Here is a 14,787-nt window from a genome sequence, read left to right on the forward strand (position 1 = left end):
CGGGCCGCACCACGGCGCGAAGAGCCGGGGGGGTAGAAGGGCTGCCCCACCCCGCCCTGCCGCCGCCATTGCCGCTCGCTGAGGCGACGTCGGCGGGGAGGGTGGTTTTACCCGCCAGGGCCGCACCTCTTGTCCAGACCCTTCTCACGTTTTAGATCCGGTGGCCGGTATCCTTTTATCCGCCCAGCTGTGCTGTGCGGGCCCCACAGGGGAGGCGGGCTGGCAGGGGGTCGGTGCCTGCGATGGGGACAGCGGCTGAGAGGAGGGAAAGGGGGTGCAGGCGGGAGCTGTAGAGATCGCCTCAGGGCTGCCAAATGTCCAGAGCTGACCAACTCCGGACAGTAGCCGTCACCACAGGGACACATGCTCCAAGCCAGGTATGTCTGAGAGCATTGGGAGAACAAAAGATAAGGGTGGCCCTTCTCTCCGCAGCGCGGCCCAGAGCCGTGGGCTGGGGCTGGCCTTGCACCACTGCTCCAGCCGTGCAACAATGAACGTGCACGTGAGCATGTGAAGTTACTTGCTATTAACAGCTTAATTAAAGGGGTTTCAAACAAGGACAACTCACCCCAACCACATAATTTATCAGGAAATTACATCATTGCGACTTTCAGATCCAGATGCATGCTTAGCAACTCATGCAAAATAAACCATTTGTAGTGACATGTACATTTTTTGAGGAAAACAAACTCACTTTCTTGGAGTCACTCTTTGCCCAGGAAACACTCCCTTTTATGTAAACGGTCTACTTTCCATGTTTGACTCTGTATGATCTTGCATTCTGGTTTATGGAACGTGTTACCCGATTGCATGCTATTTGATTCACTGGCTGATAAAAGGTAACACATTAATTTTTCTGAATGTCCATAGCAGCTATAAAAATTTCTGGTTAACTTTGAAGTTTTAAGCTCAAAGTAGTTCAAAAAGAGTTACATAATCAAATAGCATAATTGTGTTCCTGATTTCAGTCTTTAGCCCTCAGTTTGCAGGCATGTTTTGGTAAATCTAAGACCTCTAGGAATGATACAAGTTTAATAAACCAAGTCCCCTAGGCCACCCGTTCAGCATATTATATAAATGTTCCTCAGATGTCTGTGTGCCCATTCCCAGTTAGCAGAGCACCTCCACCCTTCTAATTGTCATTAGAGAACTGAAGAAATCATATAAAAAGATCAAAGAATAATCTGTGTTGTCCAAGACAACTTTTTGTCCAAGACAACTGTAACTTCCGATTTTCATCTGTTTTTATATCATCCAGGTTTTTTTCAAAGAGATGCCAAGAGACAAAAAGAGAACCCACATTCACAACCAGAACACTAATCATTGAGCACCATTAAGGGACTTAAAATAAAGAGCTTGAAAGCTTGCCAATAAATTCTCTAAACTAAAACCAGCATACTTTGTTCAGAAAGGAAGAGAGAGCACACTGGAAAACTCCTCTGTGAAAACAGACAGAAAGAAACATCAACAGGAGAGAAGGTTAGTAAAGAAGAAAAGTTAAGCACATTTTTCTAGTGATTAAATTCCTGCTCTTTTCTATAGACATATATAATGGCACGCGCATGATTCAAGCTTGCCATTCAAATATATTAATTCCTGTAACTTTAATTTTACTGAAATAGTAATGAAGACACTGGCTGCAAAGCAATACATTGGTAATGTCAAGTCAAGAGAGGTGATACTTGCCTCACTGTCACAGCTATGGTAGCTGTTACCGCCTTAACTTTCCAGCTGTTTGGCTAAATTAAGATACAAGCTGAAAAAAATGCAACTATATTTGTAGTGTAGGTGGTAACATTGTTCTGACTTTTCAGAAAACTAATATTAAATCTAGCATGGGAGATAAGGCATTAACCAGTACAGAATCTGAGAAAAAGAGAGCAATTGTTTTGCGTCGGAGAAATAGTTTTCCCAATAATCTAAGCATACTTATAACACTCTTAAAAGCCTACCATCATACGCTCAGAACACTGATTAATCTTCACATCTCTGGAACACGTCAGTAAACTCTTTTTATTGATTGAAGTCTTCAGAAAGGTGATGAAAAGGAAAGGCATGAAGCAGTCAGTGGTGGAGCTCACGTTAAAATGCAAGACTGCCTGACACCCAAATGTGAATGTTCTATTCTGGGTAACACGAATTATTCTAACAGGACTTTAGAAAAGTATTATTGAACAAGATGTTCTGGGGAGGGCAATGGAAACAAAAATGTTATTAAAAACCAGGCACTGACTGTTCTTTCTCAGCAGAGACAAGAAGTATAATGGCAAGGGAGCATATGAAACAAGGCTCCAAGACTCAAACATGTCAGGCCTGGCTTAAAAGCAAAACACAACACTTCCCCATCAAAAAAAAACCCAAAACATGACTTGGTGAGGGAGGTACCATAGGTATTGGGGTTCCACAATATCCATTTGTAATTCCTCTGTTTTCTTGAGTCAGAGAAAGGCTTATGACTCATGCCCTTCTACAGACCAAAAAAAGGACAAAACCTTGCATGGACAGTAGTTTTAAGAAACATTGCATGTGCCATGTATTATCATGTGCATTCCCACTGTAACAACAGAAACAGGACTGGCAGAAACAGGTCAAGCACTCGGCAGCCCAATGGTTACACCCGAGTGCCTGAGCTAATGTTACTTATGCTCATTCGAAGAGGTGGCTGAACTGCACTCGGACTGCTTGGCAATTGCTTTGAATTACCATTAAAAGGCCAGGAGAATTAGATGCATCATAATAGGAACTGAATGTTAAATGCAAGACTCCCAAGGTATCATTAAAAAAAAAAAAAAATCCTGTATAGACAGGATCTGAAGTATTAAAATCGCCAAGAAAATCTGGTTTGCAAAACAGTCTTTTATTGTATCCGTGCCACACATACTAGTGAAAAATAACACTCCTAAAAAAGGAAAAGAAAAAGAATGCTACCTTTCCACAACATTTCTTTTAAATAAAACTTCAAGTACTCTTACATTAGTACAAAAAAAATTCTGATCTATCTGCCCCAACAGGCCACCACAACACACAGTAGATAAAACACAGTGGTTACAAATGTCTTTTTTTGTTATTTCTGTGGCAAGGCAAATGGAGGGAAATGTTTCTATGAAAAAATACTGTGTGCGTAGGAAATTGTCACAATTTTATTCCACATGGATACAAATGATTATATACTTGAATCTGAGGCCGTGGTGGCTTGAAATTATATAACAAAATAGAAAAATGGAAAACTAATATCCCCTACACCCTGTTTTAAAGGCAGGCACTACCAAGATTAAGGAGACTCCACAGTGTTGGTAGAGGATAATTACTGTACAAGCCATATAGCTGTAATTACCTTAAGACTAAAATAAAATGCTACCGTCCTCCTAAGGCATAAACAATAATGTCTGCAAACAATATGTACACATCATACATATTTAAAACAAGACTTAATATAAACAATAATGAACAGTATATACATGTCTCAATTTTTCTTCACGGTCTTGAAATACAATTTAACTACACAAGTGATGCAGCAACATATATATAAATGTACTTGTAACTCTACAGTAAAGTTTAATTTTTAGTGCTTTTACAGCACATCAGTGTAAACAGTTTTACTTGGCTTTGTTTTATATTTTAAAACATTCCTTGTTGTATTTTCAAGATTTAAAGCAATTTTCTAATTCTTCCTTTTCACAGAAAACGAAGATTCTGAATGCTGTATAATCATAAATAATTCATAAAATTAAATACATTCACTAAAAAATAAACTACAAAGTAAAAAAAATGAAAAATAGATATTTATTGAAAGGGAAAAGAGAACCATTTCCCCGAGTAGAGCTCTGGTGGTTGAATATTCAGTGCGTTTTGATATATTTTAAATTGCTATTGCACTATAACACCCCTTTCTTTGAAATTCTTTGGGTGTGCTTCCCTGTTCTACCTAAATTAGTTTGTTAAAACACACAAACCAATAACCAAGGGGCCATGGTTGCTGTAGGAGTGAAGCCTTTAGAACTGGTATCACAACTCTGTGATACTTAAAGGAAAAAACAGTCATTAGTTATGCATGTGCCTTGCACTTTCATGTAAATACAGTTCACATTGCTGGTCTTATCAGTCCTCATTTAATGAAAAAAAAAAAGGCAAAAAGAAAAAAGAAAAAAGAGTTCTGGTAACTTCAGCTCACTTTGAAAATCTCTGTCCATTTTTTTTCAAAATACTTCCTCATGTTGTGTCCAGCCCTGCCTATGTCAGAATCATCTTCATTAAAGGTTTCACAGTTGTCAAAAACAAGCCTGACATCTAGCGAAAATGCTTCAAGATTAGGGTACCTGAAAGAAGAAAAAGGTGAATGATTTTTGGAACGTGGAGAATCAAAGGGGAAAAATATTTGAACTACATGAGAAAGAACTACCTTAACATCAGTGAATTTACAAGCCACAGAATATTCAATGAATGCTTCACATGTTAATTATACTTTCAATTTTTTAATTCTAATGTAAATATTAACCAGAAAATGAACATCAGTGGAAGAAAATACTCTTATCATTGTGTTTGTCCATTTTCCTCAAAATCTCTGTAAGGTAGAACTTCAAGCCTGTACTGGAAAACAAACTTTTTTTAAATTAACTTCCTGCTTCCCTTCAATAGCTTTCTAGTTAAAATACTAAGTCATTTTCCATTTATTCATCTATTCTTGGGCTCAAGTCCTTGCAAAGTAAGCATTGAGTACAGCTGCATTTACCTAAAAGAGGAACAATCAGGTACAAAAAAAGGCTGGCCAGATCAATCCTGTAACATTGTCTTTGTTATTCTGTTTATTATCCTGAACATACATGGCCCAAATAGTGTTCCAATATTCATAGGAATTAAAAAGACAGACAGTAAAAGGTACAAGTCTATCCATACCACTGAGCACGCGTGGAGCATATAAATCTCAGATTCGTGGCAGAAAAAGCCTGAAGAGGTTAAAAGCCCCTCGTGTTATCTTAGGAATCTGCTTTGTGTGGAGCTGACAGATGCTGAAGAGGATCAATCTTTATGGATGATGAAATTTTCTTTGGTGGTGGGGAGTCATTAGAGCACAGGGATGTAACAAGGAGGGAAGGGGAACAGAGGCATATAGCATCTTTTTTCAGAAGTTGTGCAGTCTAAGTCTAGGACTACGAAATGCTTGGCCACCCCTACTGGAACATGACCTGGCTTCCCACAGCAGGGGCAACAGTTCACTCCACAGTGACATTACTATTTACAGGGACTCTGTCGGCTTAAAGTCCACATAGTCGGTGCTTGTTTACATGTAACAACACTAAAATGTCTCCATGAGAAAAGATGAGGAAAACCAAAAGTTTTTCCTCTTGATTGATTCTGAGCATTTTTCTAGGCAGTTTTATTGTTTTTCAGCCAGTTCCACAAGTTCTCCCACCTGACATGCTATTTCACTTAGATATGGCAAAGACAGAAGTATACAGTTAAGAATTTTTATTTTGACTGTAATCACAGAGGTGCCAGAGCAGGCAGATCAAAATAGTTTAACTAACTTTAAAAAGGGTACTGTATTTCAATGTTTAAATATTTTTAAAATGTGAAGCAAAATTTACAAAGGTTTACTTACTGTCCACTACTAAGCTTGTCTCTAATGGTGGAGAAGTCCATAGGTTTTTTAATAACTTTCTTATAACCAGGAACAAGTTTCAAGTTTACAGGAAGTAAGAACGGCCAGGCATCTTCATGCGTTTCCAATTCTGAGAGAATCATGCTGAATAAAAAAAGGTTTAAAATCAATATTTTTGAGCTGTTCATATAGTCACAGAGGTTTTTCACTGTTTCATAAATTCATCATGTACTGACAACCTATCCACTTCATAGAAGGAAAGCACTTTATTCTGTGCCCTGTGCAAGGCTGAGAACAATGTCAATAAAGACAGACATCTTAACTATTTAAAGTAGCATTAAGTTCTCTCCAGGCAACCTAAGCAAGAGGAAATTCTAGTGGTCAAACATTGTGCAACCTCAAAACTTTGAACCACAACGTGAAGCATTTGCAAACCAGTAAAACAGGTGCTAATACTGGCTTTCCAGAACTGTGACGAGGCTAAACTATGTTACTTTTGACTGACAGCTATACTACAAAAGAAGATGCGTTCCTGTTGCTGTCTCCTCTGTAACGCAATGCCTTTTAGACATAGCAGATAGGATGGAGGAAGCTGTCGGTACCACTGCTCTCGGGGTTCGTTCTTCCCACTTCTGGAAGGGCGGGAGGAGTAGATGTCACAGACCACATTCTAACATTAGGTACTTTCCTCTTGGGCTTCATTACGAAATACAGCAGTTACTCCCAGCATGCACATATTAAATCCTTTATATACACACTCAAATTATCACAACCTGTACGGGATACCTGACAAAGAATTGCATTCTTGTTCCCCGGAATACAGATAAAAAGAATGAGGCACTACTTGTTTCAACAACACTTACCCAAGTTTAGAACTTGTCACTTTACCTGCATATAGCCAGGTCCTTGGAGTCATCTCTTTTAGGTTTCTTTATAGCTGTAAAATTTTCTTGCTTTAATTGGCTTACAGAAACATTTTCATCCATTTTTCTTTTTTTAGGGTCTGTTTTTCCTCTTTTTAAGGAGGTGCTTGTAGTTGCACAGTCTTCATCCTCTGTATCTCCTGCTAATTTCCTGCTTCTCTTTTGTTCATTACTTTTTTTCCCTTTGATTTGAAGTTTTTTTATTTTTAGAGTTTGACCACTTGCCTACAACAGAGATAACTGAAATAAGCAATAACCCAGAAATTACAGAAACCTCTGTTATTGATAGACAGCAATGAAGATCAGAAAAACAGAAGCACCAAAACAACAGAAATAATTAATATCTGAGATTATTAACTTTTTACTCTCTTCTAAAGGCAGGTAAGGCTGTAGAAATTCCTGTTACTAGTGATTTATGTTCTCAACTTGTGACAATATAAAAGCACCTGGCCTTCAGATTGGTATAACAGCACCTCCTAACAAACCAGGCTGGCATAGTTTTAGAAAAACGTATTATTTCCAAGATACGGAAAACTGGAAGAGAGTTTTTAAAAAGCCACTGATGGAATCAACTGATTGAAAGATTAAAAGCTAGATATGAAAGATACAGATAGGTGGCTACACAAGACAGCTACAGGAGAACATAAAAGGCGTATGACAATACAAGAATGCTACAAACTATGCAAAAAGGAACATTATTTAATACAGTACTATTTATAGACAGGAAGATGAAACTAAGGGGTACATTTAAGATGAAAAAAGTGAGTTATTATGAGCATTGACAGCATCATAACACGACACAGTATTTCAAGTCGCCATTCTGATCGTTAGAAGAGGAAATTTATGGAATGCCAAATGAAGCACATGATGCCATTGAAAAGACTCACCGACAGTCAAAGAATTAAAAAGATAGAAGACGATTTTCATGAAGAAAGAGAGAAAACATAGCTAACAAGTTTAGCAATAAATGCATTTAATTTTAGTACTAAGTAGGAATGGGAAAATTGTAGATTTTTAAACAGTACTAACCGCTAATTCAGTCATTTCAATAGAAGTATCCTAGAGTTCTATTTAGACTATTTACTTGGGAGGGGGAAAGAACCAAACCTCACACAGGAAACACACATAGCCTCTCCTTCAAACGTACTGTCTATCAAAAAAGTAAAACTAAAGTATGCTGTGCAAAAATGACAAAAAGTATTTACTAAGTATTTTCTCTGATTTTTCTTTTCAAACAGAACTAAGCCATTGGTCTGTCAACACTTAAGAATGAAGCTCCAAAGACAAATACTGAAAAAATTCTAAAAGAGAAATAAAACACTATTGTATTGAATCAGCAAGGAAATTCTGTATCTACTTACATTTAAAAAAAAATACAGTTTAAAACAAATAAAACTGTAGTCTTTACTGCCACTTAAATCCAAGTTAAATAAAGCTATTACTTCTGTTATTTAATAATCAGCCCAACATAAAACATACAGACCATTATTTTAATTGAAAAAAGCACTGGTAGACCTGTAACTTTAGCATCTACAAAAAGGTCACTCTAAGCCGCTTCCCCTTTGTGGTTACTATTACCTTTGCTATGCAGGCAGGACAAAACCAGTCACCATCTGGTATGGTAGTGATCTTGGGTCGGTGGCAGTAGGTATGACAGCCTTTATCGCAGCCATCACAAAGGAGCAGCAGTTCCTCATTATCTCCCTTTCGACAAATTTGGCAGTACTGTGATACATGAAAAATGGCTTTAAATCAATTTTTAAAATTTGAAACACAGGAATGGTACCTAAACTACCCTTCCCCTCCAAACACACAAACTCACTCTCAAAATTCTTTTCCTTTAATTTTACCACAGAGTCAACTAATGATCACAGCTGTAAAAGAATATACGCAGTATGTGAGGAACCAATCTAAAGGCTATATTTGGAATGCTTTTGAAAAGCAATTCATTATAAGATAGGTGTCCTACAGCGCACCTATCTATGAATACGTCTTATATTTCATTAATGTCCATGAGAAGTAAAGGTATCTTATACCCATCAAAATCACTTGGCCCATACTATCTCAGGAATCTTCTCTTCATTTATGCCCACATTGCATATAAAAGTTGCTATTTCATAAAAATAATTTCTATTTTACAACAGTATTTTCAAATAATAATCAGTAAGGATCTTATCCAAAGGCCACCACGAACAAATTCAGTAAAGCAAAACAAATCATCCTAGCATTTCCTAAAATTTACACTAACTTAAACGTATCTAACATATTGAGTTTTCTTACATACATTGTGTGATTTTGATACTCTTCTCTATCTGGACTTCTTTTTCAGGAACTTAAAACATCTCCACGTATTTTCACCAAATACTTACGTTTACTGTGCAATTAAATGTATAAAACATTTCAATCAAATTGATAATGGTACTATACTTTTTTTTTTTTGATAGTAAATTAATACACCTTGAAACATTCAAATGCCTTTTCAGGTGCTCCTACTAAATTCAGAAACTTTTTGCTCTAAAGATACAGCTTTAAACTTCCAGATACGTAAACTCAGAGGTACATCCTGACACTATATTTTTTATTTAAATCATCCTTTAATCATCCAGATATAATTAGAATCTGCATAGGACTGTCAGAAGTTAAAAAATTAGGGGAAAACCAGTAACGGAAGAATCATTTTGGCCACTCACCACATAGCACTGGCCATACTTAAGCACATCATAATCATTACTGCTGTAGTAATAGTTTTCAGAAATTTGAGGTTCAAAGGTCCATGCAAATTTTGACCCATGCATTCTGCATGCCTTCTTTGTATATGCAGTTAACACAGATCTACTTGTTAAGTGTACCAGGAAACGAGGTATTTCAGCCTATTTGCTCACACACTTGCCCAATTTATATCTTCATCTGTGAGAAGTGTGCATGCAAAGAAGCCATGCATTTGAAGCATCTTAACTTCCTGAAAAATGAAGTCCTTAATTAGGATATGTGATGTTGAACCTCCATAAAGCTTATGTTGTGGGTGAGACCAGAAATATTCCATCAGATAGTATCTTACATCAGATGGTGCCAGAAATTACTCTTTTTTACCTAAATGTTAACAACAAAGAGTAATTACCATCTTAAATAAAGCAACCAGTTACAGGGTTTTTTTATCTTAGAAAGTTCAGGATGCTGAAATTTGGCAAGCAAGGGACAAGGCTAATATTTGTCTGTGCACCACATACAGTTTAACCATACTGTTTTATAGGCAGTAATAAGAAATGCATTCATGGTATCTTAGAATGCCTAAAGTGGGAAAATACAATACAGCAAAAATAGTTTAGTTACAGTATTAAAAAAGAAAAAAAAAAAGGAAAAGAAAAGAAAACCACTTACAACTTTCATAATAGATTTTTCCCATGCTATTGATTTCTGTAACTGCTGAATGCACAGAGATACCTGTGCAGCACTGCGCGCTTCTGACAATGCCCTTCTCCATACCCTCAGCCCCGGAGCAATATCCTCTTCGGTTCTGCATTGAAATACAGAAAAATTAAGTAGGTCACGTCCGTGTCTGCTGATGTTTAAACGTGGAACAGTCATTATCACATTGAAAGCCAAGCAATGACAAAACGTACACAGCCAATAAGTATAAGGTTTAAGCAACTAAATTTCATGTAGTGCACAGACTGTGGCTACGTGCCTCAAAGCTTAGTCACAACCAGTTAAATATAACTTTGCAAGATTATCAACAAACATAACAAAAAATATCTTTACAAAGCACCATGCAGAATAACATGACCCATATGGATCACAGACATACAAGAAAGTACATAGATAACAGGCAATAAGAAAATAGGCTCCAATTAGCAAAGAAGCACAATAATTTTTCAAGTTAATCTCAATAACCTACCCGTCACCATCACCACTAATGGATGGTGCAGGAGCAGGGACAGTAACTGTGCCCACATTATCCAGTTTGATCTGAATGGTGGTACTTAAGGGGCTCTTCAGATACCTTCGCTCTATGTTCCGCTCCAAGTCAGCAAGCCTGGTTACAGCTATATCTAGAGGGTTGTCACTCCTCCGCTCTAGAGAGCTGGCATTGCCTTCTCCGCCTCCAGCACAATCTCCATCGTGCTTCTTGTGCAATCTAGTAATTGACTTATGTTCACGATATACCAAGTCGTCTCGCTCTGATGCAGGTTCAGGACACAGCCAACCCTATGTTAATAGAAAGGTTTGTGCATTTATTGGTTGCTGTTAACTTAGTGTGTACACAGAGGAACTGTTTTACGGAATCAAACTAAGTAAGTGAAGCGCTGTTTCCAGTAGATCTTGGTTATTGTAATCCATCTGTAGAGACAGTTTCCAAAATATCCAGAGAACTAAAATAATTAATCAAAAAATACAAGCATTACCAGACCTTCTGAAGGGACCTTTCTGCAACAGTCTGCATTCTTATCTCCTTTTGAAGTATCCTGTTCTATTGCCGAAACATCAGAACAGGTCTACCTGTACAACAGGCTCAGGAGACAGTATCAGTTGATCACACAGAAAACACTTCCACCCCTAGCGCAAACCAGATCCCAAATACTATATCTGTGCTATAACCGAACACATAGAATTTGATATCCTTACACCCACCTTGGAAAAATTTAAAATTGTAATGACAATCGGCGAATTCTTAACTCTTTCACACTCACAACCATCACATGTTCTCCATGACTCTGCAATACTCAAACAAAGTATTATTTTGTACTTGTAGGCTTTTCTGAAAGCATTAACAGTAACAATCACCCAAGCGAGGCAGAACTGTGGCAAACTCCATTATAATTAAGCAGTCTACATGCAGTAAAATCTTTGCATTCATAAAGGTTGACAAAACATGCGGGGAATTGCAGTGTCCAAGAACACTCTCCAGCAACTGTCATTCTAGCATCTTCAGCTGAAGATTTAACTGCAATAAAGTGTTTCAAACACAAATATCCATGATATTGCTGCAGTGGATTTGTTTTATTTTCAGACAATTAGAGATGGAATAAGAAGGCACTTACCAACAGCAAAAGGACTGCTACTATCTACTTTAAACTCTTACCACTTATTTTAAAGAGACATTTTACTAAAAGTTAGTTTTACCTTAACTTGTAAACTAGCTGATGCAACTCTCCTCTCTAGATCTTCCACCTGCTGAAGAATAGCAAGATCCATCTCCATTGCTTGTTCTTCTACTGACCAGTTTTCCACAACATCTCGAGTTACCTGGTTATCTTCATTTTCATTGATATCAATAATTGCAACTGTATTTGAGAATCACATTTTTATTATTTTAATTAGTATAATAACTTCTGTGAGTAAAATCAAGCTGATTTACCTGTCAGTCCAGTCAAATGTTGAAGAACTGTTGTAAAAGTATACTTCTCTTAAGATACCCAATATGGACAACAAATTCTGTACATTTTCAAACTTGCAATTTAAAGGCAAGAAGGGGAAGGAGAGGCTGAGCTACAGCGTTACAGAGATGGGAAGAGCTTAAAGAGCTTACCAACGCTTATTCCACTACAGCAATTTATATTCAACAGGATTTTTCCTGTCCCGTAACTTTCCAGAATGAGGCTGCTAAAGAGGCAACTATGGACAACGAGGCCTTTACCTTTTTCCTCCAGCCACTCCTCTAACTCTGTGTCTAAAGTAATCTCAAAGAGCTCTATGACAGTCGTCTTGTGCCCCAAAACCACATGTAACATAAATATCAATTACATACCATCCTTATTTTTGATGCAGGCCAAAGTGATATAATCCATGTGTTTCTGTATTTGCTTTTGTAAGGCCTTTTCTCTTATTCCCCTGAGGTGCAGCACTTTAAGCAAAGATTTTAGGTCCTCTGGATCAGTAATCCTCCACCACCCATACTGCATTTCTAAATGAAGACAAGCATGTAAACACTTTACAGGCATTTTTTAATGCGATTTCACACAATCAGATTAGAGAAATCATCTAGCCAAGTTATAAGAAAAACACATTGTAACATCGTAGTGGCACTGTAGAAATTATCCTTCACGTAGTTCCATCTTATTGTTGTATTATACTCACCTTCTGGTATAGGTTTTGGGTTAGGATAATCTACTGGCTTGGCTACTTCAACGGCTGTAGAAGGGGCAGAAGCTACTTTGTCTGTCTGTGGTGCTGGTGATTCACTTTTACTTGCAGGAACACTAGATGCCAAGAACGAGTTACCGTTTGCTTCCGATAATCCCAACCCTGATCCATGAGCAGGTAAAGGAGATGAAAATGGAACATTTGAAGTAAGAACTCCTGTAGGCCATCCACAAAACTGAAGTCCCATTATAGGCAATCCAGTCTTCATCTGCTACACAGAATAATATATTGTTAACACAATCACAACTACCATTATTAATTATTACCAAGAAGCCTGAATTATGATTAGGATGCTATTTGTCAAACTATAATCAAAACATAAAGCAGGCCTTTACTCAGTACTTTTGATTAGTTTAAGAAAAACTAATGTAACAGTAATGTTTAATACTCCCTACTAGGGCCCTGTTAATGCTTAAAAAAATAATAGCTTTTAAAGGGAGGGTGTGGTGTGTCACATTTCTGAAAACTAGTTTTTATTTATTTGCTTTTCATTTAATGCCAGTGTCCAACCTCATAAAACCAAATTAAATTACTGATACAAACATAAAAAATAACATACATTGGCTTACCTAATTCTACCTATTTTAATATTTTTTATCAAAAAACTATACTATAAACTGTACTATAAAACATCTGTAACATGGAATTAGCTATTTAGAAACATTTAGAAATAACAGAAAAACCCAACCAAACAAATGAGGATATATAACGGCAGCACTATTGTGAAACAATTTGTCTAAACGGAAATTCTGCCCAAATAAGCAGAGCAAATTCAGACTATTCAAAAATTCATTTATTTACCTGCAGTGGCGACAATGCGAAATGACTTAATCCCATTGGACTCTGTGTGGAGGCTGAGCCCAGAAGAGGTGACGGAACAGGTGACGGTGACTTTGATGGTGGATGTGACTGAGGGGTAAGTGAAGCTGTAGCAGCTGATGGATCTATGTGAGTAACGGACAGGTCATCACAGGGTGTTCTCGGTAAAAGGCTGAACCACTGCCTGCTCTTCTCAGTAAGAGTCTTTAACAACTGATCATTTGGAATTAGCGGAGAATTGTAAAACTTTCCTGTCCCACTTGCATTAGGACTGAAAAGATTATTAGAGTCAGACTTCTCACCAGTGCTCTGTGACACAGTGGGCTGAAGACTGCAGAGAGAGTTTTTTGAGTTACTTGGATATGATAACGCACAGCCGTTTGCTGCACTGCCATTAGGTTTTGTCGACATAATGTCAGACTCAGGTGGCATTTTTGCTACCTCTAACAGTTTGCTTAGTTTTGAAAATGACCCAGGCTTTTGTAAAAACAAATTTGTGTTGTCCTTTTCTTTCATATCTTCCTTTTGCTCACAGTGAGTTGTATTTAAAGAGTGTATTTTTTCTTCTGTCTCAAAGTCTTCTTCTTTGATATGCATGCTTTCTACCTTTTTCAACTTCTCTTTTTCTTTTGCAATTTCTTCTAGGCCTAAAAATGTACATGACATATAGATGAAATATAATAGACCAACCAATTTAGATCATTTCTATCATCATAGTGAAATAAAAATGACTTCACATGCTAGATCACAATGTCTTTTTTTTCCTCTTTTTTTTTTTTTTTAAAATGAAATAACTTCTCACTTTACAGAACACTTTGTGGAAGGAGACATGTTCAAGACACACACAGATTTAAACCCTGCTAAACACCTGGAGGAAACCCAACCTCAATGTAGTTAACACAGCTATGGTATTCTCCCTTAAGATGCATGTATGTCAGAAACAGTTTGCCAGTGTGAAGCCTTTGAAAGGGACAAATTTTTGGTAGCTTGCTTTTTGCAAGACTCTCCATGCTTTATTGAAAAACTCCTGTTTATATCAAGAGGGTACAATGTTTATAGCCTTAAAGCTTATTTTTGCAAAAGACCATTTCATTAAACTCACAGCCAACGACGAAAAGGAGGACCAAAATTCCTGTTGTGAAATCAAACATTCCCCAAATATCGAAAGCCAACATTAATATTTTACCTCTTTCAATAAAATCATTAACAACTTTGACTGTGAAAAAATGTCAGCATTCTTGAATCACGGAATCTTCAGAGTTGGAAGGGACCTCTAGAGATCATCTAGTCCGACTCCCCTGCTAG

General features: G+C 37.3%; 1 protein-coding gene and 1 long non-coding RNA gene across 22 annotated transcripts in view; one reads left to right on the forward strand and one right to left on the reverse strand.

Annotated features, from left to right (window-relative positions):
- The first annotated feature begins 20 nt into the window (after nt 1–20).
- On the forward strand, nt 21–13,579 carry LOC141746850 (uncharacterized). The gene is made up of 3 exons (XR_012588510.1): nt 21–377; nt 1,259–1,479; nt 13,471–13,579. It is a non-coding gene; the product is annotated as an uncharacterized LOC141746850 (long non-coding RNA).
- BAZ2B (bromodomain adjacent to zinc finger domain 2B) overlaps nt 4,091–14,787 on the reverse strand; it is a 150,979-nt gene continuing 140,282 nt past the window's right edge. For 14 of the 21 annotated variants that reach the window (XM_074596138.1, XM_074596128.1, XM_074596123.1 and 11 more), the window contains 10 exons: nt 13,465–14,129; nt 12,598–12,874; nt 12,269–12,424; nt 11,644–11,804; nt 10,418–10,728; nt 9,901–10,036; nt 8,101–8,247; nt 6,488–6,747; nt 5,600–5,743; nt 4,091–4,316 (listed from right to left, as the gene is read on the reverse strand). In XM_074596138.1, the coding sequence (XP_074452239.1) occupies nt 4,163–4,316; nt 5,600–5,743; nt 6,488–6,747; nt 8,101–8,247; nt 9,901–10,036; nt 10,418–10,728; nt 11,644–11,804; nt 12,269–12,424; nt 12,598–12,874; nt 13,465–14,129 (2,411 nt within the window). In that variant the 3' untranslated portion in view covers nt 4,091–4,162. The remainder of the gene's footprint in view (nt 4,317–5,599; nt 5,744–6,487; nt 6,748–8,100; nt 8,248–9,900; nt 10,037–10,417; nt 10,729–11,643; nt 11,805–12,268; nt 12,425–12,597; nt 12,875–13,464; nt 14,130–14,787) is intronic. The other 7 variants (XM_074596135.1, XM_074596134.1, XM_074596133.1 and 4 more) reach the window with 3 other exon arrangements.

The sequence above is a fragment of the Larus michahellis genome, chromosome 7 (assembly GCF_964199755.1).
Source record: "Larus michahellis chromosome 7, bLarMic1.1, whole genome shotgun sequence".
NCBI lineage: Eukaryota > Metazoa > Chordata > Aves > Charadriiformes > Laridae > Larus > Larus michahellis.